The sequence below is a fragment of the Ostreococcus tauri genome (assembly GCF_000214015.3).
Source record: "Ostreococcus tauri WGS project CAID00000000 data, contig chromosome 03, whole genome shotgun sequence".
In the NCBI taxonomy this organism is placed as follows: Eukaryota; Viridiplantae; Chlorophyta; class Mamiellophyceae; order Mamiellales; family Bathycoccaceae; genus Ostreococcus; species Ostreococcus tauri.
In genome coordinates this window covers 52,888-79,474 of record NC_014428.2, presented here as the reverse complement: position 1 = coordinate 79,474, position 26,587 = coordinate 52,888, and the positions used below count along the sequence as shown (strand labels likewise).

Below are 26,587 nucleotides of genomic sequence, written 5' to 3'. Positions count from 1 at the left end.
CGGTGTCGCGGTCGACGCCGCGCGCGCGTGGATCGATCGAGGACGCGACGAGGACGTCGGCGCGTCGGTGGATGAGGGTGACGCGTCCGTGGAGACGCGCGCGCGCGCGCGGCCGCGATGGCGATCGACGACGGAGCTGAAGATGTTTTTGGAGACGCTGAGCGAGACGTTCCCGGAGGAGTTGGACGAGATGCGAAGAAAGGTTCGGGACGACGTGAAGCGGGCGTCGGAGAGCGGAGGGATGTTGGCGCTGGCGCAGGGGTGCTTCGTGGGGGCGATGTGCGCGAGCGCGCGATCGATGGAGTACTTTAGCGCGGCGCAGTTTACGCTCGCGCGGTGCGCGGCGTCGATTCCGTTTATATATCTCCTCGCGCGAACGCGGGGGGAGACGATGCGGGAGTTGAAGAATGTGAAGAAGAGAAATAGGCTGTTGACGTCGGTGGTGATGATTTTGCTCGCCGCGTGCGTGTGTTTCGCGCAAATTTGTTTGGCGTACGGATTGAAGTCGACGTCGCTCGGAAACGCGGTGGTTCTCGGGCAGTTAGTGCCCGTGTACTCGTGCACGATCGCGGTGTTTCAGGGGATCGAGCGACCGAGCGTGGGTAAGTTTGCCGCGATCGCGATGAGCGTGATCGGGACGATTTTACTCCTCGATCCGGCGCGCATGTGGTTGAGCGTCGGGAACGCCCTGTTGTTGGTTCGAAGCGCCATGTTCGCGTCGTACCTGGCGTTTCAAGAGTCTATCCTGCGAGAGTACAACCCCGTCACCGTTGCCGTTGTCTCGCAATTCTTAGGGGCGCTCATGGGGATGGCTATCGCGCTTCCGCTGGTGATTCGCGAACACGTCACGGCGGAGGCTCCGATTGCGTTGGTGACGCAAACGAGCGCTTGGGCCGCCGTGGCCGCCGTCGGCGTCCTCACCTCGGCCGCGTACGCGCTCACCACGCGCGCGGAGGCGAACACCACGCCCGTCGTGACGGCGTGCTATGGATCGCTGCAGCCCATTTTTGCGGGCCTCATCATGTCCACAGGTATAGGCGGAGCCATGCTCGCGCGCGACGCGTTCGCCTCAGCGCTCATCTTGGCGGGGAGCGTTTTTGCCGTCGCCAAGTCGACGCTGGAGCGAAGTGAAATGCGCGTGATGCAGCGATCTCGGGATATGCCGTGGAACACGCTCACGGGCGATCCCACGATCGCGTTGCCTCGATCGACCGATGCGGCGAGTTATCCCGCGCCCATTGACATGACGCTCGACATCGACTCCGAGTTGTCCAACCTCTCCGTCGACGCGGACGAACAGGAAGGGACGGTGATCATGAAGGGCGGATCGAAAAAACGCGAGCGTGCGACGACGACGGAAGGGACCGTTCGTCTCAAGCGTAAGTTGAGAAAATCGAGAGTTCAGCGCTCCACCGTCGTATGGACCATAGCCTGGGCAGTCATCCTCTCGATTGTCTCGCTCGCCGGCGCCGGGCTCATCGGATGGTACGGCGTCTACCTGTACTGGCGTTTCTTTTGCTAGCGGGATCAATCACAATTATAGCTACCGTGTAGAAGACTAGAAGTTTCAGAAAGTTTGCGAAGCAAAGGACTCGATATCGATGAAATCTGCGACGACACTGTTCCCGCCGAACCTTCGTCCATTCAGAGCGTCTCTCGCCTTGGTCGCGTCCTCGACGGATTCGTAACGCACAAATACTTTTCCGATCCCAGTCACGGACTCGCCGCTCTTGCTTGGCCTAGGAATTACCACGGAGATGATCTTACCGTACTTCCCACACTCCTCGTTCATGTCTTCCATGATATTCTCAAACTCTTCGTCGTCCGCGAGTTCCTCCTCGGTGATGCCCATGTTCGTGAATGAGACAACCTCTGAGGGCGGATTCGCCGGTGCGATCGCCGGCGGTGGCGGCACGGAAACCTGACCACCGATGAGATCAGTCCGCCCCTGCTCGGCCCGTCGAACCGTGAGTGTCTTCTCGCCCATTTGCATGCCGTTCAAACCTTGGCACGCAATGTCCGTCACTGCGGCGTCTTGGTACACGACGAACCCGTACCCCTTGCTGTTCCCGTTCTCCTTGTCGCGCACTAAATCAAACCGCGCGATCGGCCCGAACGCCTCCAAGAGCTCTCGAACTTGCGGCTCCTCCAGGTAATACGGTAGACCGCCTATGAAGATGCGATTCGGATCCTCCTGTAAAATGTTCGTCGTCGCGGACCGCGCGAGCGCGCTCGGATCCAAACCGATGGCTTGCAGATTGAGCTTTGGGTTCGGCGTCGACGGCCCTAATCCCTGCGCGATCTGGGGGTTATAATCGTTCGGGCGTCGAATCCGTACCGGTTCGCCCTGAATCATCACCCCGTCCAGCGCCAACGCGTTCGAGCACTCCTCGACGCTCCTAAACTCGACGAAGGCAAACTTCTTCTCCAGGTTGATGTACACGTTCACCACCGGCGCCTCTTCGCTCGTCGTTCCACCCACCGCGACGAGGGCGTCGTTAAAAAAGCTCGACAACTCTTGTTCGTTCGCCATTGTCGGACATCCACCGAGGTAGATGCGTCGAGCGTGTCGCGTCGTCTGCGCCGTGATCGCCGCGCTCGAGAATCCCATCCCGGGCGGCGGCCCGTACCCCGCCCCCGCGGACGGGAGGTTCTTCGGGTCCACGCCCTCCGGATAGACGTCGAACAAAGTCGCTCGCATCCTCGGTCTGCGCTCGTACGGACCCGGGGACATGGAGCGCTCGCGCTCGGGACGAAATCGTCGAAAACCGCCGCCACCGCCTCGATTTTGACCTCTGTATCCACCTCTGTCGCCGTACCTACCGCCTCGGTGACCTCGCGGAGGAGAGCGAGAGTCTCGTCGACGGTCTCGGTCGTCGTACCGTCGATCGCGGCGGTCGTTGCCGAACATAGGGAGAGACGGCGGGACGAAGAGTGACGATGAACGCGAGCGAGACGCGAGAGACGTCGCGAGTGAAGCGAATCGCGACGACGGTCGAGGCGAAGAGATGACGAGTGATACATCACAACCCGAGATCGCGGACGGACGCGCGAGGGGCGAGCGGGCGGAGGGAGAGATTTTTGTAGTATCCGCGCGGTGAGCGCTCGGCCCACACGGCGTAGTTGGCGACGAGCGTTCGGAATTCAGACTCCGGGAGCACGTTCTCGCTCTTGTACTCGGGGTAAGCCGTTCGAAACGCCTTTGAAATTTCGCTCTGATGCACGCGACCGGATCTGGAGAGGCGCTCGTCCGCAAAGGCGCAGAAATCGGTGAACTGCGACTCCATGCGTCGAAGCGTCGCCTCGTCCACGCGTCTCGGCCGTCCGAGCTCGGACACGGCGGCGATGCACAAGAACCCGATCCCAGCCGAGATACCCCACGAACTGTCGCCCAATAATTTGTCCCCCACGACGGTGGCGAGACATCCAGAGAGGAAGAACCACGCCGCGACGCCGGCTCGTTGCGCCGCCTCCGCGTCCTCCAGCGCCCGCACGCCCGTCACTTTCCGTAACACCCAATCGCTCGGCCGCTCGCTATCCGTCCGCCCCAAAAATAACATGATCACGCTGATCGGCGAGGCGTAAAACAACCCCACCGCCCACACCACCGCCCCCGCCGCGCCCGCGCCCGAAATCGCCCCTCCGCCCGCGCGGTCGAAATCAAAATCAAACCCCTCCCCGTCGTACGACGCCGCGTACGACTCCACCGAATCGATCCCATACATCATCTTATCCGCGTCCGCGAGATACACCGCCCCGATCGCGAGCGTCATCACCGTCGCCGCGCCGCCCACGAGCGCCCACGTCTTCGCCCGCGCCCGCCGCGTCGCCCGCGCCCCGTCCTCGCCCCATCCCCCGTCTTCGCCCTCCGTCGCCCGCGCGATCATCCCTCGCGTCGTCCGCCTCCCCCCCCCGCGCGCGCGCGTCCACGCGTCGTCGTCGACGCCACCGAATGTCTCTCGCGTCATCCATCCCACCATCATCCATCGCGCCGTGCGCATCGCGCCCGATCGCGTCCGACCGCGCGCGAGGCCACGCGCGCGCGCGCGCACCGTCGCCGTCGCGCGCGTCGGGGCGAACGTGGCGACGCGCGACGCCGCGCGTGGGCACATCGCGTCGGCAATTCGCGACGCACCATCGATCGACGTCACCATGTCCCTCCGCGCCGCGCTCCGCGCGAGCGCCTCGACGGCCCGGATGACGTTCCCGCCGCGCTACGCCCTCACGGGCGAGCGCATCTCCGAGCTCCCGAGGGCGCGCGCGGAGCGAGCGATCGAGGAAGCGATGGAGCGACGGGCGACGGAGCGACGGACGATGACCGCGATGGCGGTGACGGCCGCGCGCGAACGCACGCGCGCGCTGGGACGGGATCGGGCGAAAGACGCGCCGAGGAGCGCGCGGTGGCGGTTGAGCGCGCGGGAGATGGTGAGCGTGGAATCGGGGGGGGCGGAATGAACGCGATCGGCACGGCGCGGATGGATGGAGAAACGACGCGGCGCGAGGGAAGAATGGAACGCGTGGGGGCGAGACGCTTCGCGGGATTCGGTGGGGTGTCGTTTGGATACGACGTCGCGGTCGTGGGCGGGGCCCTGGGGGCGCTTGCGAAGGATTTGAATATGAATTCGGGGGAGCGCGGCGCGGCGGTGGGCGCGGCGAAATTCGGCGCGGCGATGGGGGCGTTCGGTGGTGCGGCGGCGATGCGATGCTTTGGACGGACGAGAGCGGCGGTGATGATTGTTGGGACGTGCTCGACGGTGGGCGCGATCGCGTGCTGGGCGTTTGTGGAGGCGAGCCGTAGCGTCGCGGGCTTCGCGCTCGGGAGGATCGTTCTGGGCGTTCCCGTCGGCGCGTTAGCGGTGATCGTCCCCGCGTACACGGGTGAGAGCGTCGACGCGTCGTCGCGAGGAGCGGTGGGAGCTAGTTATGAGCTCTCGGTGTGCGCGGGGATGATTTTGGCGAACGCGTTGACGTGGTTTAAGCCGTCGAAATCGCTCGGTTTGGTGCTCGTTTCGCCCATCGTGTTAGGATTCTGGTCATCCATCGCTTTTGCGACGTGTCCAGAGAGCGCGCGATGGTTACTCGGTAGGGGCGACGTTGAGGGCGCCAGAGATGCGCTTCGCGCGAGCGGACGAGACGAAAACGCGGTGGACGCGGAGATGGAGACCCTTCAAGCCGAGGTCAACGATATCGACGACGCAGGATTCAGGAAATCTCTCGTCGATTCCGTCGTCGGGGGGATGCGAGAAGCGATGGAGGGAGAGGAATACAGAGCTGTCAGAATAGCCTTGGCGCTCGCGCTGTTCAATCAGTTGAACGCGTCGACGTCCATAATCAACTACTCTCCTCGGGTGTTGCGGAACATCGTACAGGCGAAGGGCGGGACGACGAGTCCGAGCGGTGAATTCGACGCATTTAACCTTTACACCGGGTTGATCGTTCTGTGTAAGACCGCGGGCGTCGCGGCATCGATCCTCTACGTCGATAAGTTTGGTCGTCGGCCGCTTTTGATCTTAGGAAGCGTCGCGGCGGGCTCAGGTTTAACGTTCGCGTGCTTTGGATACGCGGTGAACAGTTTCGCCGTCACTCTCGTTGGGATGTGTGCGTTCATCTTGGCTTATTCGGTGTCTTTTGCGTCCGTGTTTTGGGTTCTCGTGAGTGAATTTTTCTCGATGAGGACGAAGAGCGCCTGCACGGCGCTCGTCACGGCTACCCTCTTCGTCTCGGGCGCGCTCAGCGATCTTATATTTCCAGTACTACTCGCGTCCACCGGGGCGTTCACTTTCGCGGTGTACGCGATCATGTGTTTCGCCTCCGCGCTCTTCGTCCACGTATACGTTCCCGAAACGGCGAGGTTGTCCCTTCGGGAGGTGCAGGCGCTTCTCGGACGCAAGCCGTCCGAGTACGCGCGCGTGGAGTTGGGACAAATGTACTAAATTTCTCGCGCCGTCAGCCAGACATGTAATAAGAACGCGCGTTGTAGACGAATCACGAGTCGTGCTCGTGACGAATGCGCGCGAGCGCATCCATCGACGCGCGAGCCGTCGCGTCTCGAGCGCGTCGTTTCGTTTCGATACTGTACAGGTATTGATTGCATGACAAAAACGTTCGTCGTGTTCCGCGTCGCCACCGTCCCGAGATTTTCCCACGAGATATCGATCGCTCATACACTCACGTCCCCAGCGCCCCCGACGACGCCGATCGCAAAACCTGCAACACGCTCGAACCGATGACGACGAAGCAAAAAAATCCCAACATCACCGGCCCCACGCCGAATTCCTTCTTCTTCGCATCCTTCGCGCTCACCTCGCCCCGCCGGTGAATGTTCCCGTGGAACTTCTTCGATCGATGATTCATCACGCGCGCACTCGCCGCCTGCGCGTCGCGCGCTCGCCCGTCGTCAGTCACCCCGCGCGTCCGCCGCGCCGATCGACGCCAGATCGCGTCACCGTCCCATTCACGCGCCCGCGCCCGCCGCGCCGCGCCGCGCCGTCGATCGCGCATCCACCGCGCCGTCGATCGCGCACCATGTCGCCCGTCGTCGGCGTCGTCGGCGTCTCGCGCGCGCGAGCGCGCGATCGCGTTGAGGCGGGCGCCCACGCGCGTATTCAAGAGTACACTTCACCATCAACGCCCAACACCAACACATCCCGTATTCGAGTGTGCACATCACCCATGTACGTACGCACGGGACCACGTCGTCCCGGACGATGAACACATGGGCTGTACACGCGGTGTATACGACACCACCCGCACCGCCGCCGATGATAGCCTTCACGCGCATGGAATACGCGGCGCACCCCGCCGTCGACGTCACGCCCACCCACCGGCGGCGACGGATGGCGACGCGCGCGACGACCGCGCCCGCGGCGCGCGCGGGCGATGGACGCGCGCGATGGACGCGCGATGGCGCGCGTCGACGCATCGTCTCGCGCGCGAGCGATCGCGGCGGTGAGGCGAACGCGAAGGACGCGAGCGCGGGGAAGGGCACGCGGGGCGGGGGGCGGGACGACGGGACGACGAAACGCGCGATCGACGCGATCGACGCGGCGGGTGGACGATTGACTGGGCGCGTCGAGGTGGTGAATCGCGGTGGGGTGATCCTGCGAGCGACCCCGGGTGGATTCACGGCGTTTCTGCCGAAGAGCCAGATGCGGTCGACGCGCCTGCGCGGCGGGCGCGGAGGGTCGGCGAGCGAGGCGGATGAGATGAAGACGCTGGAGGGACAGATCGGTAAACTGATCGATGTGAAGCTCATGGATTGCAGTGGGAATAGGATCGTGGTCAGTGAGCGGGCGTTGTTGCAGGAGGGCGCGGTGGAGAAGCTGCCGGCGGGCGAGGTGAAGGAGGTTGTCGTGACGTCCCTGAGCGACTTTGGCGCCTTTGTCGAGGTGTGCGACGGACAAGGCGCGGCGAGCGGGCTCGAGGGATTGGTACACATCTCTGAAATCTCTTGGAATAGGATTAGTCACCCGAGAGACGCCGTCAAGGTGGGTCAGCGCGAGTTCGTGAAGGTTTTGGAGGTCAACGGCGAAACCGGACGCATCAACTTCAGCATAAAGCAGACGCAAGCCGATCCGCTCATGGAGACGCTGGAGACGATCATGCCGGTGACGATGCCCGAACCGTCGATTGACGAGGATGATCTGAGCGAGATTCCGCTCCCGGGTCTCCCGGACATCTGTAGCTCGCTCCTCAAGGAGGAGGGCATCGACGCCGTAATCCCGGGTCGTCAGGCGACGGAGCAACGCGTGGTGAGCCAAGACTTGGAGCTGTGGCTCACGAACGTGTTCGTCGAGGACGGCTACAACCTACTCGCGCGCGCTGGCCGCCAAGTGCAAGAGATTCACGTCGTGACGAAGCTCGATCGTGAGTCCATTAAGCGCGCGATCAAGCGCGCAACCTCAGTGGCCAAGAGCACGTAAACGCCGAAATTATTTGAGCTCGCGCTGTACACCACTCGTGAAGATGTGATTATTTTTTAATAACGCGAGATAACAAACATTTGTTCGCGACCAGCGCGTGCGACGGGCGACCGCGACGACGTTCATGGAGAAAGAGACGGAGTAGTACCAAAGGTCTATTTATATTGTATTGAATCAACTTCGCGCCGCGCTTCACATGAAGGACTCCAAGTAGGCAACCTCGTTCTTGGAGCCAACGAAGAACGGCACGCGCTGGTGAACCTTTTCCGGAACGATGTCCAGGACACGCGCGACACCGGTGGAGCCCTTACCACCGGCTTGTTCAGCGATCATGGACATCGGCGCGCACTCGTACAGGAGGCGGAGCTTACCGTTCGGGTTCTTCGCGTCACCCGGGTAACCGTAGATGCCTCCGTAAAGGATCGTGCGGTGGAAGTCACCGACGAGCGAACCGATGTAGCGGGCGCTGTACGGCTTGCCACCGTCCTTGCCGCCCGTCTTGAGGGAGTCCATGTACTTCTTCAAACCGTCGGACCACATGGCGTAGTTGCCTTCGTTGAAAGAGTAAATCTTGCCAGAGTCCGGAACCTTGATGTTCTCGTGGGACATGATGAACTCACCGACGGTCGGGTCGAGGGTAAAACCGAACACGCCTTGGCCGATGGTGATGACGAGGATGGTGGACGAGGAGTACATGCAGTAACCCGCGCAGAGCAAGTTGCTGCCCGGTTGGCAAACGTTCATGACGCACTTCTCTTCAACCTTGGCGGAGTCATCGGAGCCGAAGTCGGGAATACACGAGGAGTCGGACTCGTAGATACCCCAGATGGATCCCGTGGAGACGGCGGCGTCGATATTGGAGGAACCATCAAGCGGATCGAAGACGACGACGTAGTTACCGCCGTACGTTTCCTCGACGGCGACCGGAACGTCTTCTTCTTCGGAGGCGATGACGCCCGTGCGGCCGGATTGGCGCAATACGTTGCAGAAAACATCGTTGGAGATGACGTCGAGCTTCTTCTGGTCCTCGCCTTGCACGTTTTGCTCGCCCGCCAAACCAGTCATGCCCGCGAGACCCGCGCGCTGGACGAGGCTCGCGATTTGCTTGCACGCGAGACCGATGGAGGACAAAACCACCGCCAATTCACCATCAATGTTCTCTTGCATCTCTTGCTGGAGAATCCACGTCGTGTACGGCGTACCAACGCCCCCCGCGCGCGCCGCGACGGCGCGCGGCGACGCCCGCGCCTTACTCGCCGCGCGGCGAGCCGCGGGCGCGCGCGCCGTTCGCGCGCGCGTCACAGAGGCAGAAATACACGCAGACATCGTCAGAGATCAACCTACGTCGCGCCGATCGTCGAAATCATCGTCAGTCACCGATGCGCGCGTCGACGACGCCCCGATCGTCCTCGCCTCATCCATCCCCGCGCTGCCGAAACCCCATCCCGATCGCGCCGTCCACCCGCTCGCGCGCCGTCCGCGCGCCGCGCCGTCCGCGTCGTCGCCCACGGTCGTCCCGAGACGTCGCGCGCGCGCGAGCACGCGTCGCGACGACGCACCGGCGCGCGTGTGTCGCGATCGCTGCGCGCGCGGGCTCTTATCCGAACGCGCGCGCGTCGTTTCATGATTACATACCGTCCGGGACACCTACAGTACGGCACATGCCACGTACTGTGACGACAGTATCGGTCTCTGGACGCACTACATCGGTGTCACGATTACATTCCGTCCGGGACACCTACGGTACGTCATGTACATCGTACTGTGACGACGATATCGGTGTCTGTGACATCGACGCCGCGCGACCGGCGCGCGATGGGCGTCGACGCGGCGCGACGCCTCGCTGACGCGCGCGCGATGAAGGTGGCGCGCACGAAGCAGGCGCTGCGGCACCTCAAGACGAAGCGGAAGCGGGCGAAGGATAAGCGGCGACGACGGGCGACGCGCGGCGTGGGAGATGAGACGATGGTGACCACCGCGGACGGCGGCGGTGAGCGTGAACGCGGCGACGGCGCGGACGCGCTCGAGCGCTCGGCGCGGGAGCGGCGGAGCGCGGTGACGGCGCGGAAGCGAGAGCTGCGAGAGCGCATCGATGAGTTGAAGTCGAAGCGAGGGAAGATTGGGAAGAAGAATTTTGGAAAGAGCGAGGAACGCAAGGCGCTCACGCGGCGGATTCAGGCGTTGGAGAAGGAGCGCGCGGCGCTGAACCCGAACGGTGGTTCGGAGAACGGGATGGGTGAGGATGACGGTGGGGGGGGGGATCTCATCGAGGCGGATCTGGACGTGGAGATGGCTGCGTGAGAGGTCGGAGAGGTCGCGACGCGTCGCCGCGCTAGAATTTCAATCACATTTTGTAGCCACCACTCGTCAGGAGACGTAATACGTCTTGTTCACGTACTCGGCGCGAGTGATGATGGACGATTCGAGCTGAGGCGCGGCGGCAATCCTGAACGTGTCCGCGTCGTCGTAGTAGTCGCGCTCACGAATCAACTCAACCTCGCGACGCGACGACTGCTCCGACATGTTTCGCGCGGCCAAAACACCGACGTTCAGACCGCACGTGTGCGGAACGGACGTGCACGAGAGTGAATATTCTTCGTGATTTAGCGTCAGCGCCGCGCACACGCGAGCGAGCGTCCACGGTGGTATCAATTCGTTTCTAGCAGTCTCCGCCGTGTACGTCGCTCGCATCGCCGCCGCCGTCGAAGTCGGCGGAAACACCTGAAGAGTGCGCGCGGTGTCCCTCGCTTCCTGTCGAATCACCGCGTTATTCGACTGAATCTTCAGAGATAAAGGCTTGAGTGAGCTGTGTGCGAAAGGAACGGGCGCGAGCAAGAGCGGGACGTCTTGAGGACCGCCGTCTAAACTGCCCGGATCGGCGCCCGACGCCTCCATGAGCACGCTCAGGAGTCCGTGGACGGCGATAGCGCCACGACATATTATCGTATCCGCCGCCTTGCGCCTTGCCGCGTTCGGTGCGTCCATCTTTGCTAATTGCGCTGTTACCTCGGTGTTATCCATCGCTCTGCTCGCGCCGCCTCCCTCGAGCTCGTCGAGCAACCCACCTCGAGCCTCGTCCTCAGGACGCCACGTCCTCGAGTAATCCTTCTTTGCCTGGTCTATAGCCGCTGCCTCCGCGTCTGCACTCGTGAAAACAACTGCCGCGTCCGTGAGCGCGCGTCGAAACTTTGCATTACTCTGCGTGACCACCGCGTACCCACCGTCCTCAACGCCGCCGACTCCCGGAGCGCAAAACAAAACAGTTCGCTCGCGATAGACGACGTAAAACGCGTAGCACTGCCGCACCCTGAGCAATCCGTACAGACTCACCAAGGCTTCGTTCCAAATCGCCTCTCGCTGCTTCATCCACTCAATACCACTCGCCGACGCGCGCATCAAAGCGCACTGCTCGCCCGACATCGTCTCTCCCGGAAACGCGCACGAATACGTCGCCCTCGTCATCGCCCGCTGCTTCGCCGCCGCGTCGTCCTCTCTCACCGTCGTCATCGTCGACCCATTGGAGTACGCTCGCACGCCTTCACTCATCGTACACGCCCCAACCGACGCGATCCAACGCATCGACGTCTCGCTCGTCCACCGCGCCGACGCCTTGAGCGACCAATCCATCGGCCACGTCTCACTCGCCCGTCCTCGAGGCGTCGTCGACGGCACCGCCACCGGCTCCTCCCGCGCGCGCTCCGCCGCGCGTCGTCGTCGAGCCCCTCTCGCGTCGTTCGCCCGTCCCTCGCGCGTGGTCGCCGCGCGCAGAGCTCGAGCGACCGAGGCATCGTCGAGCGTTCGACGGTCGGCAACGCGCGCGTCGTCGTCGTCGTCGCGCGCGCGCGCGGCGGTCGTCATGCTCCACGGCGCCGTGCGCGCGCGCGCGCGTGCGCGTCTGACGCGCGCGAGGGTGAGGCGAGCGATGCATTTGATTTTTGATCGCTGGCGACGGACGAGCTGTCTTTAGAAGCTTTCAAATCTAGGCGCTCGGGCGCGCGCGGCGCTCGCGCGCGCGGCGGAGCTCGCGCTCGTACTTCAACGTGTCCTGCATGGGACGTAGTTTCTCTCGGCGCGTGCCGAAGACTGAGACGTGTCGTGAAGGTGAAAATCCAGCGCCCTCGGTGAAGAAGCAGTCGTTGCAGACGCGCGTCTTGAAGAGGTGCGCCGGATTTTCGAGGCAGTAGACGGCCGCGTTGGGTGCTTTGGATGGTTCTCGGACGTCATCGACCCATCTCCTATCCTTGGCGTAGTCTATGTCTAGGCGCACGTGTCCGACGTCGCGCATGTGGGCCTCGAACGCGTCCCGGTCGCGGCTTTCAAAGATGCCCGCGTGTAAGCCGCCGACGTGACGAGCCTCGACGCCGCGGTCAGAAACGCACACCAAGCCAGATTCGCACTCGGTCTGGAAGACGAAAGCATTCGCGGCGTCCATGTGCCTCATACAAGTTTGGCACACGTCACCTCTGAACGTCTCGACCTCCCTTCCTGACAGTTCTAGCATGTCAGAATACATCACGGCACAGTCGAGCATCGGGTACCAACGCAAACGATTGGGGCTCTCACCGCTCGGTAAGTCCACACGACGAAGGACGGGTGAGTAAAATCCATGATCGTGCACGTCACTGAGTCCATGACACTCGTTGAAAAAGTATCCCCAAGAAGCCAACGGATGGTATCCCTTTACGTGTACACCTGCGTACTTCCCTTGGTCGACTTGAGCTGTTCGAGGCGCCAACAAAAGTTTCGCTAAATTCGCGTTGAGAAAGACGCGTCGCCGCGCGCGCGTCACAGCAACGTACGCAAGATTGATCTCATCGACCGGCACATCTATCTTCACGGTACCTTCGAAGGGATCATCTCGAATCTTTACGTAATGATTTCCGACTTTACTACGAATCGCTCGCACGTCGTGCACATTCTCAAAATCATTCCAAATCATGACGTTATCAAATTCGAGTCCCTTGGACTTGTGTGCAGTGGTGAGGATGAAATCCGCCAGCTGCGCGTTCGTACCGACGTCTGCCGATTTCAGTCGATCCACCAATGTATATAGATCACTCCCGAAAGATTGAGCGATGTTGATGCGGTTGAGAGTTTCAAAATCGTCTTGATTTTCGGCGATTGCGACGATGCGCGACAGCGCGTTGTCTTCGCGCTCTTTCCACTGCGTCGGATTAGTGGACGTCAGATGAGCATTTCCGCCACCGTATCTTACGAACGATTTGATATATCGATCCTTGATGGACGACAACTCGTGCCCCTCGATTAAACGAACGAAGTCCAAGATTTGATCGAGTTTCAGAGCTTCTGCGCCCCCAATGATATGAATCCTGGTTTTCCTAGCGTTCTCGTATGACTTCCCATCTTTTCCATCTTTCCAGAGATCTTTCGCCGTCAGAAGTTTGAGCAAGGCATCGACAAGGCTCGCGTTCGATCGAACCAAAATAGTGACTTGTTCGCGCTGTGCGGTCAACGGACCGATGAGAAACACGGGCAGCGTTGGAGGCAGATTATCATCGTATAACTGTCTCGTTCTCGAGCAAGCAACGCCTCTCGTGACGAACACGCTCTTCTGATCCAAACTCGAAGGTCTCGCGCCAATGAGTAGAGCGTCCTCTTGCTTCACATTTAAAACGGCATTCGCGACATTCGCGATCTCCAAACCGAATCTGAAGCTCCTTGCGAGGCGTCTGTGTGTGACCAATTGGCTTGAAACAAACTTGTCAATTGAATTCATGACATTCATGGCCCCGGTGAAGTTGTAAATTTGTTGATGAGCGTCGCCGACGACGATCTTTGCGCACTTGTCCTGTCTTAGCACGATATCAAACATCACGGGAGATATATCTTGCGCTTCGTCCAGTAGAATTACGTCATATCCCGTCTTGTTCTTGTTTTTACTCATATCGATATCCAGGCGAGGTCGCTGCAATTGATAGAGTTTCATGTATCCGGCGTGCGTCATCGGGACGTCGTTACTCGAGCGGTCCTTCATCGACGCCCACAATCGTCGTGCTACTTCAACGTAAGTATCTCGTGAGCCTGTCGAGTGGGCGGGGACGTGCGTCGCGTTGATGTCGTCATCTGCGGAAATCAGGTAGTTGTTTAGCGTCACCAAACCGCGGCCAACTGCGGGATCATCCACGTTCCGTCCGAGCGCTTTGCAAACTTCGGAGGATCGAAGCTTATCGCCGTAATGTAGCTTTTTACCCCCAGCTTTGTACCACGTCGCCAATCCGAAAGCCAGGCCGTGAAACGTTTTCGCATCTGTGTTTGGTGGAAATTTTGTCTTTGCCTCCTCTGTGATGGCGCGATTGAACGCAAGATATAGAAACCGTATCGAGGGATGGCGCCGGGCGTACTCCACTAACGTTGTCGTCTTACCCGAACCCGCGAATGCGTGCACGACCATCCACTGCGGCGGTTTGAGCGTTGTGGAGACGATCGCTTCTTGCTCGTGTGTCAAACGGGTGTGCGTTTGCAATGAATCAGGCATGCCACTGGTCCCAGGCATTTCGCCGCCCCATTCTCGCTCTTCATGCAGATTCGCGTAATCATTCGCAGCTAATATTCTCGTCTTTAAGCGTCGTAACTCGTGACGGACATCCATATCTCCCGGTGGAAAGTTTTCTTCCAGTAATCTTGCTCGCACGTACGCCACGATCAGATGGATGAACTCGGTCAAATCTTCCTCTACAAAGTCAGAGTCGACCTGACGTAGCGCTTGGCGAGCGGCTCGGAGTATCCTCGAGCCAACAAACTCATTTTCAGCGACGTGTGCCATCGCCAGCGCAAGAACCGCCCAACCGCTCGTTACTTTTTTCCCGTGAACTTCCACTTGCACAGTTTCAAACTTGGCAATCTCCTTGATGGTGGCGGAGATGTCGCCAACCGTACCAAGAAATGAGCGACTCGCGCGCGTGTCCGCGTCGAACCAAAATCTCATTTCATCTAAAGCGAGCGTTGTTCGAGCCTCGTCGGTGAAAGTATCCACTTGCTGGTACCGAGGGTCGGCGTCGATATCAGCAGGCTTGGGTATGTGCTGAATTTTTGTTGCGCCTGACAGATGTTCATCTTGGTCAACAAAACGGCACAAAGTCTCCACGTCGAGTTCTGACTTGAACGGTAAGCGCGTTGCGATGTATCGCGCCAACGGCCCGAGGCCTATTTCGTCCACTCTTCCCGTGGCCTCGTCCAACCATCGCGTCGCGCAGCGCCGCTCGTCGCCGTCTCCCAGCGCCAAGCTCCGATTCAGCTTCACCGATGGCATGAACGCCCCGTCGTCGATCGCGTCTCGCCACGACCTACACACCAATCGCGCGTCCGCGTACGCCGAAGTCGGTACGCGCGTCAGTATTCTCTGTATCAAGTCCTTCGACAACCCGCTGTTCCGGTCCACGTCGCCTCCGCGCGCGCGCGCGCCGCCGTTTCGCTTGGCCATCGCGTTCGACCACGCGTCCATCAACGACGCCTGCTTCGGCGCCGCCCGCACTCGAGCCCGCTTCACCTCCGCGCGTTCGATTCGAGCGCGCTTTGCCGCCGCGCGCGCCGCCGCGTCGTCGTCGTCGTCGCCGGACCGACGAGCGACAGCTGGTGCTCGGTTCAAACTTTCCATCGCGCCTTTCGCGCGCGATGACGTCGACGGCGGCGCGCGATCGGCTCGGGCGTCGGTGTCATCCATCGCCTCTTCGCGCTCGCGCTCGAGGACGTCGCGGGCGGAGGAGAACATGACGACACGCGTCGGTTTGTGTTGCGCGAGCGCGAACGCGGGTAAGACGCAAAGCGAAAGTGTTGCGAATGGTTGTTACACGGTGACGCTCACGAGCGTCGAGGACACGAATATGAATGAATCGATGACGCGACGACGCTCATCGCGGCGTCCACGCGTCGGCGTCGGACAATTTTTTCCATTTGGTTCCGTCCGGAAACTTGATGCCGTTCGCGTCCCACTTGCCCGCGAGCTTCTCCCCCGACCCATCCTTGGCGTTGAAATCGATCACGATCTCGTCGTCGGTTCGGTTTATCTTCCCCGGCACCTTCCACGGCTTGAACTTTGCCTCTGTTTTCTCGACGTTGTCCTTCTTCACGCCTCTGCAGCCTTTTCCTCGCTTGAACGGCACCGGGTCCAATCCTCGCACGACCCCTTTCGCATCGATCGATCGCGGACATCCGGGGTGGTTCGGATCGTAGTAGTTCCCCGCGAACACCGTCGTCTTCGCCATCGACGCGCTCGGCGCGCACAGGGCGATGGATAAAGAGATCGCGGTTGACGTCACGAGATTCATGAGTGTCGCCTTCTCCTCGTCGTTTTCGTTCGATTGCGGACGCGCGCGCGCGGCGACGACGCGTCGTGGTCTCACGGACGTCGTCGCGGACGTGGGGGCGATCGCACGTGCGATGGACGCGGCGTTCATGGGGAGGCGATGAGTGACGGTTGGAAAGGACAAAGGCGCGTAATCACAAGTGGTTCGCTAGTCGAGCCAGGCGGTGTGATTCGAAGTTGCACCGCCGATGGATGACGTCCGGGACGTCGGGCGTAAGAAATCGAATCCAACTTCCAGAGGTTTGTCCACGCGCTCGGTGGGAGACGACGTGGACGGCGTCTGCAAGCCGTTCCGTACGCCTCGCTCCTGTTGCGTCTTGGAGACGACTAAGACCTCCGCGCGCGCGATGAACTGCGCCTTACACAGCTTATTCACCTGTCGAAGGTAATCATCGAGATCGACCCTCCCCTCGTTCAGGAGCTCGTCCAAAGCGTCGAGGGCGTCTTCGATAGCGGAGTCCTTGGCGTGCGCGTCTAAAAGTTGGGCACTCACGGCGTCCGCGCCCGCGAACGCCAACTCCGGATCGATGACTCGCTCCTCTTGTTCAGGATGCGCGTCCAACCAACTCTGTAGTCGCACTGTTTCTTCTCTAAGACGCACGGCGTCTCGCTCTAATTGATCGCACATTGCGCGAATCGACCTCTTCTCTTGTTCTAGACTTATCTTTCTCGCACACAGTTCCGTCTGGTGCGCCAACAATTTTTCAATCACGTTCACGCTCGAATCTAACTGACGCTCGGCGCCAGCCTTCAGCCGCGCGTTGAGCGTAATCATTGCTTTCTCCCTGAACCATGTTTGCGCCTCCTCGAAGTCTCTTACTATGGGACTCGTCGTCACCGCTGCCCGTTGCCTTGGCGAGTCGCCCGGCGGCGCTCGACGCTGCGCGCTAAAAGGCACTCTCTCCTGCGACGACACCCCGGCCCCGGACGACGAGCGCGAAAATGTCTGCGGCGACGTACTCTCCACGTACCCTCGCTCTACCCTAGGCTTTGAAAACAACGGTGGATCCACGCTGAAGACTCGAGCGAGCGCCGCAGCCGCCTCGCTCAGGCGTCCCGTCCGCGCGTCCCACCGCATCACTCGCTCCAATGCCACCGTCCCACTCGCATCCACGCACCCGTGATTCGGCTTCACGATCATGTCACTCGTCGGCGTCACGAAAAACATCGGTGCCGCCCGCGGGAAATCGCTCGGCGCGTACGCTCGAACTGGAATGTTGTACCGCGCGTTCGCGTAATCGATCGGTATCGTTCCTCTCACGCACAGCAACCGCTCGCTCGACCCATCAACGTGATAGAACTCATCTTCTTCTATCGTGAGCGATGGGTACGTCTGCGAGAGCGATCGGAACCGAAGCGTCAGTCGATTAAGGAAACGATAAGTCCAGTCAAGTCAAATTCGCACCTCGACGAGATCGATGAGTTGTTCGCGAACGACGCGCGCGTTACCGGACAAGGCGTACGCGAGGGCGCTCTCGCCGACGCGGTCGAGCGCCTCGAGCGCGCGGGTGCGTCTCGAACGCGATGCGGAGGACATGCGGTGACGCCCAGTAGGTCGGTCAACCGCCGAGTTGTGAGAAAAACGCCAACTGTCTCCAGGTGTGAGCCGTCGCGAGGTTGAAATGGATACGATTGGATGTTTTACAATGCGGGTTTAGGCCTCGGCGGTGCAGCCAGGGAACACGGATTCCCAAGCCTCGACGTGCGTCTCGGCGAGCTTTTTCATGACGACGGCGGCGCTCGCGAAGGCGTCGTTGATGACAACCTCGAGCTCGGCATGCACGCGAGGAAGCTCGTTCTCCATGCGTTCTCTGATCTCGTCATATTTTTTCTGCGCATCGTTCAGCGCGGATTCGGCGACACCGACGTCTCGTTGCAGTTCTTCCACAGTCACGGGCGTCGGTGAGGTGACGGCGGCGGAGAGACGCTCAAAAATGGTCGTCGGTGGCGGCGTCGGCGGCGTCGGCGGCGCGTGCAGCGCGTGCTCGAGTTTGGCGCGCTTGGACTGAAGTTTGGCTCGACACGCCTGGAGTTTCAATAAGGCGTCCATACGAATGTCAATAACTTCCTTAGCCGCGCGCACGTGCTGTAGCGCTTGTTTCATAGGCGCCCTGAATTCGCGCGCCAGCCGCTCGGCTTGAACCTCCGTCGGCGGACGCATGGCGCACGCAGCAGAGCCAACTTGTCTGAAAGCTTGACCCAATCCGCCGGCCTCTTCACCGAGCAGAATTTTCGCACCTTTTTCCTCACAATCGCCGAGAATATGCGCGCTTTCGCCGAACGTCCCTGTTAAGATGCCCAGGTTCTGAACTGAGTCAACGATGGCGCTTCCGCTCTTGAGTGCACGCTTGAGGCGCTCTTCAAGCAACAGCAGATATTCCGTCGCTTCGAGGTACTTGGGATCCTCCTCCATCATGGCGCTCTCCATTCCGGCGCCTGTAGTCCACGTCTCCGTCGCCGTACCAATGGATTGAAACCACGAATCCATCGCCCCAATTGCCGTGCCCATCGCGCCGCGCGAGTACCACGGCGCGCGCTGATCCCACGAGCTCCCACCCTGCTCCTCTAAGAACATGACCACGTCCTCGCACGTCGCCAGCACGGGGTGTTCCACCACTTTTCGCATGAACGTCTCCAACCCGCGTCTACGATGCTCCAAAAAATCACTCTGAAACGGACTCGTCGTCACCGTCTTCTCCGGAAGCGGAAACAGCACGATGCCCGGAAACAGCGTGCTCAGTCGTCCGCGAAGCCACTGAAAGTCGGAGTACCGTCTAACGACGATGGACTCATCCTTCTTGTACCCCGCCGCGTCCGCGGTCGTCTTCTTCGCGCTCACCGTGTACACCGCGTACGCCGCCAGTCCGTCGCCAACCTTGGTCGGATTCGTCACCGTCACGTCGATCGGCGCCCGCATCCTTTGCCCACCACTACCCCCCCTCGGAACGTCCGGTAATGTTTCACTCGTCTCGACCGCGTGTTCGTGTATGCTATCGTACGCCGGCGGCGCGTCCTCCGCCATCATCGTCCGCGTCGATCGTTTTGAATGAATCGCTTGGTGTTACGCCCTCGAGTCGCGCGTTCAACGCCCCGCGCCTCGCGCGCTCGACGTGCGTCGCGAGAGCGCCCGTGCGCGCGTTCGTGAACGGCGCGCGATGAGAGAGACGCGCGCGGCGTTCGTCGAGGTGTGTCGCGATTGCGTGCTCGACGCTCGAACAAGATGTGACCTCTGCGCGCGCGCGTCACTCGACGACGGCCCTCGAGCGCCCTCGAGGACGACGCGCGCGATGGAGAACATGAACAGCGGACAGTTCAAGCAGGCGATGCACAGCATCAACTACGGGCACGTCATGCAGGCGGCGGCGGAGGATTACGCGAGAGAGATGAAGATGAGCGAGCGCGAGGCAAAGGCTCGAGCGAAAGCGGCGGGCGTGGTGGACGCCAGGGAGCTGTGTGAGGTGCGTTGACGCGAGAGGGACGACGAGTTTGAGAATGAAGACGCGGGGTATCGCGCGGTGGGACGACGCGGCGTGCGAGGGACCTGGGACGGGGACGAGAGACGCGCGTTGACCGAGCGGCGACTGACGGAGCGTTCGAGCGTGTAGGATCCGGATTTGGAGGAGATTCATCGCGAGCGCGTGCAGGCGATGAAGGAGGCGCAGGAGAGGCGAATGAAGATGGAGCGAGAGGGTCACGGGACGCTGAGCGAGGTGGAAGAGAAGGAATTTTTGCCAGAGGTGACGACGACGCAACTCGTCGTGGCGCACTTTTACCATCAGGAGTTTGAGCGGTGCAGAATCATGGATAAGCATCTCAGCGCGCTATCAAAGAAGTACTTTGACACCAAGTTTATCAAAATATCGGCACCGGACGCGCCCTTCTTCGTGACAAAGCTCCAGGTGAAAGTTTTACCGTGTTTGATTTTTTTCAAAAATGGCGTCGCGTTTGACCGACTCGTCGGCTTCGAGGACCTCGGCGGGAAGGATGATTATCCGACGGCGAAGTTGGAGCGGATTTTGTTGGATGCGGGAGCGGTGGTGCCAGTGGAGAGAAATGATAGCGATAGCGAGGATGAGGCGGAGGAGATTCGAAGGGAGGCGATGAACAGGATGATTCGCGGCGGTTACCATCGAAACGACGACGACGAAGACTCGGACTTCGAATGATTCGGAAAATTTCTTCTAGCGTTTCTATTGATCGAATGAGGTCTAAATGAAGCAATCGAGCTCTACACGTCGATAAGTGTTCGGACCATCGTCCTCGAGCGCTGGGTACGCTGGAACGAGAGCGTCCTCTGAGCCGATATACAGGTTGTTGTAAATTCTCCAGTAAATGTCTCGGACCTTTCGAGCGGGATGGAACAATCCCTGCAACGTGTACGCGAGGACGAACTGAGGGCCGAGCGCGACTCGCGCGGCTTCGATTGCCTCCGTCACCGCGTTAATAACGTGCGGCGAGGGCTCGAACACGTTCGGCCAAGTGTAGTTGATCAAGTGCGTCACCGCGTCCTCGCATCCTAATCCCGCGCATCCCAAAGCGAGGTGTTTCACCGTAACCGCAGCTGTTTGACGATGTACCAAGTCTCTATCCATGAGCGCGTCCTCGAGCAACGGAGTGATCGCGTAGATGTAATCCTTGCCCATCTCTCCGATATACTCAAACAAGAAGGCCAACGATTTCAAAACACCGTTTTGCACGTTGATCTCTGGGACGCGGTATTCGTTCATCAACGCAGGAAGAACGGTGAATGGCGCACACGTCTCTGCGACGATGGCGATGGCCACAGTTGTACAAACGCGCATCTGACGCTCTTGCACCTTCAGGTTGTTCAGTAGCGTAGCGAGCACATCTTGCGGGCCGATGGCCTTGGCGATGTAACCAAAGGTGTTCACCGTCGCGCGACGAATCGCCTTCTTCGGCGCCTTCAGCAACTCAAGAAGCTCGAAGCAAATTCGCATCCATTCGCGTGCCGCGACGTACTCGGCACCGCGATCAGCGATGCGTCCGATCAAGTCAATGGTGTTCTCTTGCACCTTTTCGTGCCTATTCTTCAAAATTGGTGTCAAGCGAGGCAAGAGATCCTTGATAGGAGGCGTCATTCGCGTCATGCCTTGAACGCTCACGATTGCCTTCAGGGCACCCAAGATGGAACCGAGGACTTCTGGGTACTCTTCACCTAAGTATTCGTACAAGACCACGCCCAAGTGCCCGAGCAGTTGCTCTTCCTCGCATTTTCGCATGACGGGAGCGATGGCGCTGATCAAATCGGCCGCTTGCTCGCGAATTTCTGGACTCTTGTTGTTCATGCGCCACTTGATCGTCCCACAAATCTGTGGTAAGTACGGCTTGGCGCGAAGTCCGAGAGCGTTGACTATCGTAGCGACGCCCTTGAGCATGATGTCACCCTCGTCCGTGGTTTGCTCTTGGAAAGCGTAGAGCATGCCGTCGATTAGAAGCTCTTCCATACGCGTGTCCACCGCGGTGACGCCGAGCTCCTCGATCACCTTTGTGATAGTCTCCATCACCATTCGACGATAAGGCTCGGATTCATCTTTCAAATCTTCGACGATTCTGCCGATGATCTCCGCGGCGCCAACCTTTAACGCGATTTCTAACGTTGTCTCCACGAGTTGCTGGTAGTTGCGTCGGTCGAGCGCCATGCGGCGCACCCAAAAATGTTTGAAGAACTCGGGCATGACCTCGTTACGAATGTACTCGGGTTCGACTCCATCTGTGGCAACGCACTGCTTAACCACCTTGAGTGTGATCTTCTTCATCTCTTCATCCGCCGTGGCGAACTCTCGAATCAGAATCACCATCACTTCGCGAGTGTAGTAATTGGCATACATTGCGTCCATGAGCGGGATGATGAAACCAATCGCCTTGAGGAAAGCCGCCAAAACCTTGCCACGATGGGCACGAACGCCTTTCCATAGCGGCTTGAGGACATTGTCGAAAGACTCGATACCGTACGGGGTAGCGGCTTCTGCGAGCGCGGCGATCGAAAGTGCCGTAATGGTGCGCACTTTTTGGTTCTCATCGCTCAATCCGTGTTCGATGATATCGACTAACGATTTGAGGTGCGGGAGCACGGCGCATCCAAGAAGGATGGAAATTTGCTGAACGATTTTGATACCAGTGTGACGAGCTTGCCAGCTCTTCTTACTGTGACACACCGCCTTCAAAAATGGAAGCAGAGACTGAACACCAAGCGCCTGGGCGACCACGGCAAAAGCTCTCGCCGTGGTGTTTCGCACGTACTCATCCACGTTGTCGATGTCTGGACGCATCGCGGCAATCATCGTCGCGAGGCCCGCCGCCTTGGCGACGTTACTGATAATTTCGCGCCCTTCGACGCGAGCGTAATAGTCCTCATCGATGAGCAAGGGCTCAATCACGACGAGAATCTTGTGCACGTACGGTCGCACCAAGTCGTCGAGCTTGTACAAGATGCGATCAATCACTTTGACAAGCAAGTGACGCTCTTGATCCTCCAAAGTCGGAGACATGAGAAGAGGCAAGATTTGATTGAAGAGAGGCCCGGCGCCGAGCTCTTTCGCCCGGTCAGTGATTTGTCGCAACGCCGACTTACGCTGCTGTGGCGTGCCATTCTTCACTCTAAGTAACAATCGCATGATTTTGCGCTCCTTCTGTTCCTCGATGGTCAGAGCCTCCTCGTCCGTCTCCTTTAACAAAGGCGCGAAGTATTGCACGTCTTCGGGTTTCATCTCGGGCAATCCCTCCGGCGCGAGACTGACGTCAAACTTTTGCCCGCGATCCTCCTCCGGAATGGAGAAGAAACCGGCGTTTGCCCCGTACGGCATCGGCGTCTGCGTCAGCTTTCGCGCCGGAGTACGAATGGGAACGTAGCTCGCGGGCGGTTCGAGAATCTTGTAGCCCTCCGAAGGCAACAGCTCGTCGAGTTCCTCATCAGTCTGCGGGCGGTTCCTCTCTTCGATCTCGCGCTGCCAGCGCATTTGCTGATATTGCTCGGGAGTCATGGGGACGTTACCCTGCAACATTGCCTGATGCGCCGCGATCTGCGCTGCAGACGGCGTGGCCAAACCGGGAACAGTCTTAGGCGTCTCACCACCCGCGTGAATGACCGGAGTCTCTCCACCGGTCCACGCCGGCGTTGCGCTCGGGTCTCCGCTGGCTCGAACCATCGGCGTCTCGTCCCACCGGCTCCGCGAGCGTCGAGGCGTTGCCTTCGCGTCGCCCGCGTTGGTGCCGCTCTCCATGGTCTCCCACTGCGACGTGTGCTTGGGGGTCTCATCCCACTTGGACGGTCCGCGCGGCGTGGCGTCGTCCCAACGCGCACCTGTCGCCGCACTATCGTCGCTCTCCCACTCGCTCACGCGAGGCGCGGCCGGCGCCGGTCCAGCCGCGCTATCGTCTGGCTTGGCGTCCCAGCGACGCTTACGTTTCGCCGCCCTTGGAGCGTCCGACGCCGCGGGTTCGCTCGTTCGCGCCGCAGCGAGTCGCGCCTCCTCCGCCAAACGTTCCGCTTCTTCTTTTTGTTTCTTTTCAATGTTTCGCAGCGTGTTATCTCGCTCTCGATCGATCGCCGCGTGTTGCATGCGCTCGGCGTAGCTTCGACCCTCGCCCGCATCCTTCTCCGACCCCTTCCCAGGACTGAGCTCGCGCTTGAACCGTCGTTTACTGTACGCACTCTCTCGATCGATCACTTTTTTCGACTTTCCGAATCCAAGCGCTTCATCGCTCTCCAAGTCTTCATCCTCCTCGGCGTCGAGCGGGCCCTCCTCTAAGAATTCCTTCGGCGCGCCGTACGACTTCAACGGCGCCTTCACGCGCGTCTTCACCCGCGCGCTTCCCCCCTCCTCGTCCACGTCCTCCACCTCGACGCGCGCCGCGCGTTCCATCGCTCGCCCGTCGCCCTCCCTCGACCCACTCGCCGCGCGCGTCGCCCGTCGCGCCTCGCGCAATCGTTCAATCGCTTCAATCGCTTCGATCTCATCCCCCATCGCGCGCGTCGACCCGCTCGCGCGTGCCGACGGCGCGCGCGCCCGTCGCCGCGCCCGTCGTCGACGCCCTCTCGACGCCCGTCGCGTCGCGGTCACGCGCGCGCCGGTACCCGTCGCCCGTCGCCCGTCGTGCCGCCGTCAAACCCTCGATGTGTCCTTCGTCACCCCGCGATGTGTCCTTCGTCACCCCGCGGTGGTCCCCCGCGCGCGCGCGAAGACGCGTCCCGAGGGGCGCGATCGGACCGCACGCCCCCGGGAGACCCCAGGGCGAGCGCCCGCGCGGTGGATCGCCCCGTCCGGGGATCGCACGTCGTCCCGGTGATTGACATTGAAATCCCGCGTCGCGGTCGCGTCGCGGTCGCTCGCGGTCGCGCGACGGCGCGTTCGTGGGCGTGGGCGAGGGTCCGCGCGCGGGTGACCGCGTTGAGGCGGCGGCGACGGCGGCGTGGGCGCGGCGGCGACGTCGCGCGCGATGGCGATGTACGTCAAGGCGTTCGCGCTCGTGGTGAAGACGGCGAGTAAACCGCTGGCGAAGCGGCTGCGGGTGATGATCGAGGAGAGCGCGCGGGCGAGACGGATCGCGATCGACGCCGCGCGATGGGCGTCGCGGGTGAGCGCGTTCGTCTCGCGGGACGACGTCGCGATCGGGGAGAGCGGCACGCGGCGGGCGCGCGCGGCGGAGAAGAAGACGCTGGCGCGAGCGGCGATGAGCGAGGAACAGGCGCTGCGGGCGGCGAGTGAGTTCGTGGGGGAGGCGTTCGTGTTCGCCGTGGCGGGCGGTGTCGTGTGGTGGGAGGTGGACAAGTCGAACGCGAAGGATGAAAAGAGACGGGCGGACGCGGCGGCGGAGCGAGCGCAGCTGAGCCTGATCATAGACGCCCAGCACGAGACGATGGCGGACATGGCGGCGCTGATCGAGGATCTGATGGCGTATAAAAAGGCTTCGACGGCGGCCGTCGCGGCGTCGCAGCGCGAGGCGGCGGCGCGCTGAGTAAAAATTGTGCGGAGTCGCAGACGCGTCGCGCTCGCGTCCGACGCTCCCGGTCATCGCGTCTCTTTGTATATAGAACTATTTGTGCGTAGCGTCATCGAGGAGGGCGTCGACTGCGATCGCGCATCGAGCGAGGCGTCGACGCGCAATCGCCGGGTTTCTCCAGTCGCCGCGTCACTCTCGCGCTCGTCCTCGCGAGAGCGAGCACGAGATGAAGGGCGTGGGTAAGGCGAAGAAGAACGCATTCATCGCGTTCCTACGCGATGCCGTCTCGCGAGACGACGCGTTCGCCAACGCGCTCGCGACGACGACGAAGGAATACAATTCGTGGAGCAAACTCTGCCGGGAGCGAGGACGCATCGACGCCGCGCACGCGGATGCGCTGCGGCTGCTCGACAGCAAGGGACATATGTTGAACGTCATCGACCGCGTGTGCGAGCGCGGTGAGGGAGAGAGCGAGGAAAACTTGGCGAAAGTGTCCGAGGCGTGGGAGAGCACCAAAAAAGTGCAACGAGGAAAATTTGAGAAGAGCGGAGGGGCGCGGGGCGTCGCCGAGGCGCGTCTGCGCAAGAAAGAGGCCAAGGAGCGCATCAACGCTACTCGAAAAGAGCGCGAAGCTCGGGAGAGCAGGGATAAGGAGCTTAAGGCTGCGAGAGTGGAATACGCGGCAAAGGTACACGAAGCGCGAAGCGCGGGCGCGTGCTTGGATTGGTTGAACATGGGAAGATGTCGGTTCGCGGAGGACTGCCAGTTCACGCACGACTCGATGTCCAAAGGTATCTTGAAGCAGCTGGCGATCACCGTCGGTGCGGAGACTGGAGACGTGAAGAAGGAGAGGAATACGGCGGAAAAGGCTGAGCGCAAGGCGCGAGCGATGGCATTGAGAGGGGCGACCGGCGGCACCGACGGCGTTCAGGATGACGTTATCGGTGGTCAAACGTCTTCGAGCGACGACGAAGACGACGACGGAGACGATGGCGTGCCCGGATTTTTGAAGATTGAACGCGCCAGACGCGCCGCGGAGGCGCTGTTATCGACGAACAAGTCGAAAAAAGCTGAACCGTCGAGGCAAACGCAGAAAGCCAAGCATTTCAACGAAAAACAGCTCGCAAGGAAGCAAACATTTTTGAAAGAAGGGAAAAATCAACCGCTCATCAAGAGAGGGCTGAAGCGTGTCTCAGAAAGCGTTCACACGGTTCGGGAGAAGAAGAAAAAACCACGCCACGTCGACTCGGAGCGGAGGAAGAAACGCGTGGGCAAGGAGCGCACATTCTTTGGCGACGTGTAGTTTAACATATGGTTCACCGCTATTACATCGTCCAACTCTTTCGCGAATGCTCGACCGAGGATGACTAAAGTGCCGAGC

General features: G+C 60.7%; 17 protein-coding genes across 17 annotated transcripts; 7 read left to right on the top strand and 10 right to left on the bottom strand.

The window, feature by feature from the left end:
• Positions 1–142: 142 nt before the first annotated feature.
• OT_ostta03g00410 (Drug/metabolite transporter) lies at positions 143–1,522 on the top strand (the record flags this gene model as incomplete). Its single annotated transcript, XM_003077903.2, has 1 exon — positions 143–1,522. The coding sequence occupies one exon, from the start codon at positions 143–145 to the stop codon at positions 1,520–1,522; it is 1,380 nt and encodes a 459-aa protein (XP_003077951.2).
• A 45-nt stretch (positions 1,523–1,567) lies between these two features.
• OT_ostta03g00400 (U2 snRNP auxilliary factor, large subunit,splicing factor) lies at positions 1,568–2,734 on the bottom strand (the record flags this gene model as incomplete). The annotated part of the gene is made up of 1 exon (XM_003077902.1): positions 1,568–2,734. The coding sequence occupies one exon, from the start codon at positions 2,732–2,734 to the stop codon at positions 1,568–1,570; it is 1,167 nt and encodes a 388-aa protein (XP_003077950.1).
• A 289-nt stretch (positions 2,735–3,023) lies between these two features.
• OT_ostta03g00390 (unnamed product) lies at positions 3,024–4,001 on the bottom strand (the record flags this gene model as incomplete). The annotated part of the gene is made up of 1 exon (XM_003077901.2): positions 3,024–4,001. The coding sequence occupies one exon, from the start codon at positions 3,999–4,001 to the stop codon at positions 3,024–3,026; it is 978 nt and encodes a 325-aa protein (XP_003077949.2).
• A 450-nt stretch (positions 4,002–4,451) lies between these two features.
• On the top strand, positions 4,452–5,933 carry OT_ostta03g00380 (Major facilitator superfamily domain, general substrate transporter; the record flags this gene model as incomplete). The annotated part of the gene is made up of 1 exon (XM_003077900.2): positions 4,452–5,933. One exon carries the CDS (start codon positions 4,452–4,454, stop codon positions 5,931–5,933), a length of 1,482 nt encoding a protein of 493 aa, XP_003077948.2.
• A 235-nt stretch (positions 5,934–6,168) lies between these two features.
• On the bottom strand, positions 6,169–6,527 carry OT_ostta03g00370 (Endoplasmic reticulum, stress-associated Ramp4; the record flags this gene model as incomplete). Its single annotated transcript, XM_022984663.1, has 2 exons — positions 6,169–6,372; positions 6,525–6,527. The coding sequence occupies 2 exons, from the start codon at positions 6,525–6,527 to the stop codon at positions 6,169–6,171; spliced, it is 207 nt and encodes a 68-aa protein (XP_022838406.1).
• Positions 6,528–6,707: 180 nt separating this feature from the next.
• On the top strand, positions 6,708–7,922 carry OT_ostta03g00360 (Nucleic acid-binding, OB-fold; the record flags this gene model as incomplete). Its single annotated transcript, XM_022984662.1, has 1 exon — positions 6,708–7,922. One exon carries the CDS (start codon positions 6,708–6,710, stop codon positions 7,920–7,922), a length of 1,215 nt encoding a protein of 404 aa, XP_022838405.1.
• Positions 7,923–8,114: 192 nt separating this feature from the next.
• On the bottom strand, positions 8,115–9,248 carry OT_ostta03g00350 (Fructose-1,6-bisphosphatase class 1/Sedoheputulose-1,7-bisphosphatase; the record flags this gene model as incomplete). The annotated part of the gene is made up of 1 exon (XM_003077897.1): positions 8,115–9,248. The coding sequence occupies one exon, from the start codon at positions 9,246–9,248 to the stop codon at positions 8,115–8,117; it is 1,134 nt and encodes a 377-aa protein (XP_003077945.1).
• Positions 9,249–9,779: 531 nt separating this feature from the next.
• Positions 9,780–10,223, top strand: OT_ostta03g00340 (unnamed product; the record flags this gene model as incomplete). Its single annotated transcript, XM_003077896.2, has 1 exon — positions 9,780–10,223. One exon carries the CDS (start codon positions 9,780–9,782, stop codon positions 10,221–10,223), a length of 444 nt encoding a protein of 147 aa, XP_003077944.2.
• A 66-nt stretch (positions 10,224–10,289) lies between these two features.
• Positions 10,290–11,549, bottom strand: OT_ostta03g00330 (Donson; the record flags this gene model as incomplete). Its single annotated transcript, XM_003077895.2, has 1 exon — positions 10,290–11,549. The coding sequence occupies one exon, from the start codon at positions 11,547–11,549 to the stop codon at positions 10,290–10,292; it is 1,260 nt and encodes a 419-aa protein (XP_003077943.2).
• Positions 11,550–11,901: 352 nt separating this feature from the next.
• On the bottom strand, positions 11,902–15,603 carry OT_ostta03g00320 (P-loop containing nucleoside triphosphate hydrolase; the record flags this gene model as incomplete). The annotated part of the gene is made up of 1 exon (XM_022984661.1): positions 11,902–15,603. One exon carries the CDS (start codon positions 15,601–15,603, stop codon positions 11,902–11,904), a length of 3,702 nt encoding a protein of 1,233 aa, XP_022838404.1.
• A 187-nt stretch (positions 15,604–15,790) lies between these two features.
• On the bottom strand, positions 15,791–16,336 carry OT_ostta03g00310 (unnamed product; the record flags this gene model as incomplete). The annotated part of the gene is made up of 1 exon (XM_003077893.2): positions 15,791–16,336. The coding sequence occupies one exon, from the start codon at positions 16,334–16,336 to the stop codon at positions 15,791–15,793; it is 546 nt and encodes a 181-aa protein (XP_003077941.2).
• Positions 16,337–16,393: 57 nt separating this feature from the next.
• OT_ostta03g00300 (Steadiness box) lies at positions 16,394–17,782 on the bottom strand (the record flags this gene model as incomplete). Its single annotated transcript, XM_003077892.1, has 2 exons — positions 16,394–17,578; positions 17,651–17,782. The coding sequence occupies 2 exons, from the start codon at positions 17,780–17,782 to the stop codon at positions 16,394–16,396; spliced, it is 1,317 nt and encodes a 438-aa protein (XP_003077940.1).
• A 117-nt stretch (positions 17,783–17,899) lies between these two features.
• Positions 17,900–19,267, bottom strand: OT_ostta03g00290 (Arfaptin homology (AH) domain/BAR domain; the record flags this gene model as incomplete). The annotated part of the gene is made up of 1 exon (XM_003077891.2): positions 17,900–19,267. The coding sequence occupies one exon, from the start codon at positions 19,265–19,267 to the stop codon at positions 17,900–17,902; it is 1,368 nt and encodes a 455-aa protein (XP_003077939.2).
• A 265-nt stretch (positions 19,268–19,532) lies between these two features.
• OT_ostta03g00280 (Thioredoxin-like fold) lies at positions 19,533–20,411 on the top strand (the record flags this gene model as incomplete). The annotated part of the gene is made up of 2 exons (XM_022984660.1): positions 19,533–19,703; positions 19,851–20,411. The coding sequence occupies 2 exons, from the start codon at positions 19,533–19,535 to the stop codon at positions 20,409–20,411; spliced, it is 732 nt and encodes a 243-aa protein (XP_022838403.1).
• A 42-nt stretch (positions 20,412–20,453) lies between these two features.
• On the bottom strand, positions 20,454–24,230 carry OT_ostta03g00270 (Armadillo-type fold; the record flags this gene model as incomplete). Its single annotated transcript, XM_003077889.2, has 1 exon — positions 20,454–24,230. The coding sequence occupies one exon, from the start codon at positions 24,228–24,230 to the stop codon at positions 20,454–20,456; it is 3,777 nt and encodes a 1,258-aa protein (XP_003077937.2).
• A 472-nt stretch (positions 24,231–24,702) lies between these two features.
• On the top strand, positions 24,703–25,221 carry OT_ostta03g00260 (Optic atrophy 3-like; the record flags this gene model as incomplete). Its single annotated transcript, XM_022984659.1, has 1 exon — positions 24,703–25,221. One exon carries the CDS (start codon positions 24,703–24,705, stop codon positions 25,219–25,221), a length of 519 nt encoding a protein of 172 aa, XP_022838402.1.
• A 211-nt stretch (positions 25,222–25,432) lies between these two features.
• On the top strand, positions 25,433–26,509 carry OT_ostta03g00250 (Zinc finger, CCCH-type; the record flags this gene model as incomplete). The annotated part of the gene is made up of 1 exon (XM_022984658.1): positions 25,433–26,509. The coding sequence occupies one exon, from the start codon at positions 25,433–25,435 to the stop codon at positions 26,507–26,509; it is 1,077 nt and encodes a 358-aa protein (XP_022838401.1).
• Positions 26,510–26,587: the final 78 nt, after the last annotated feature.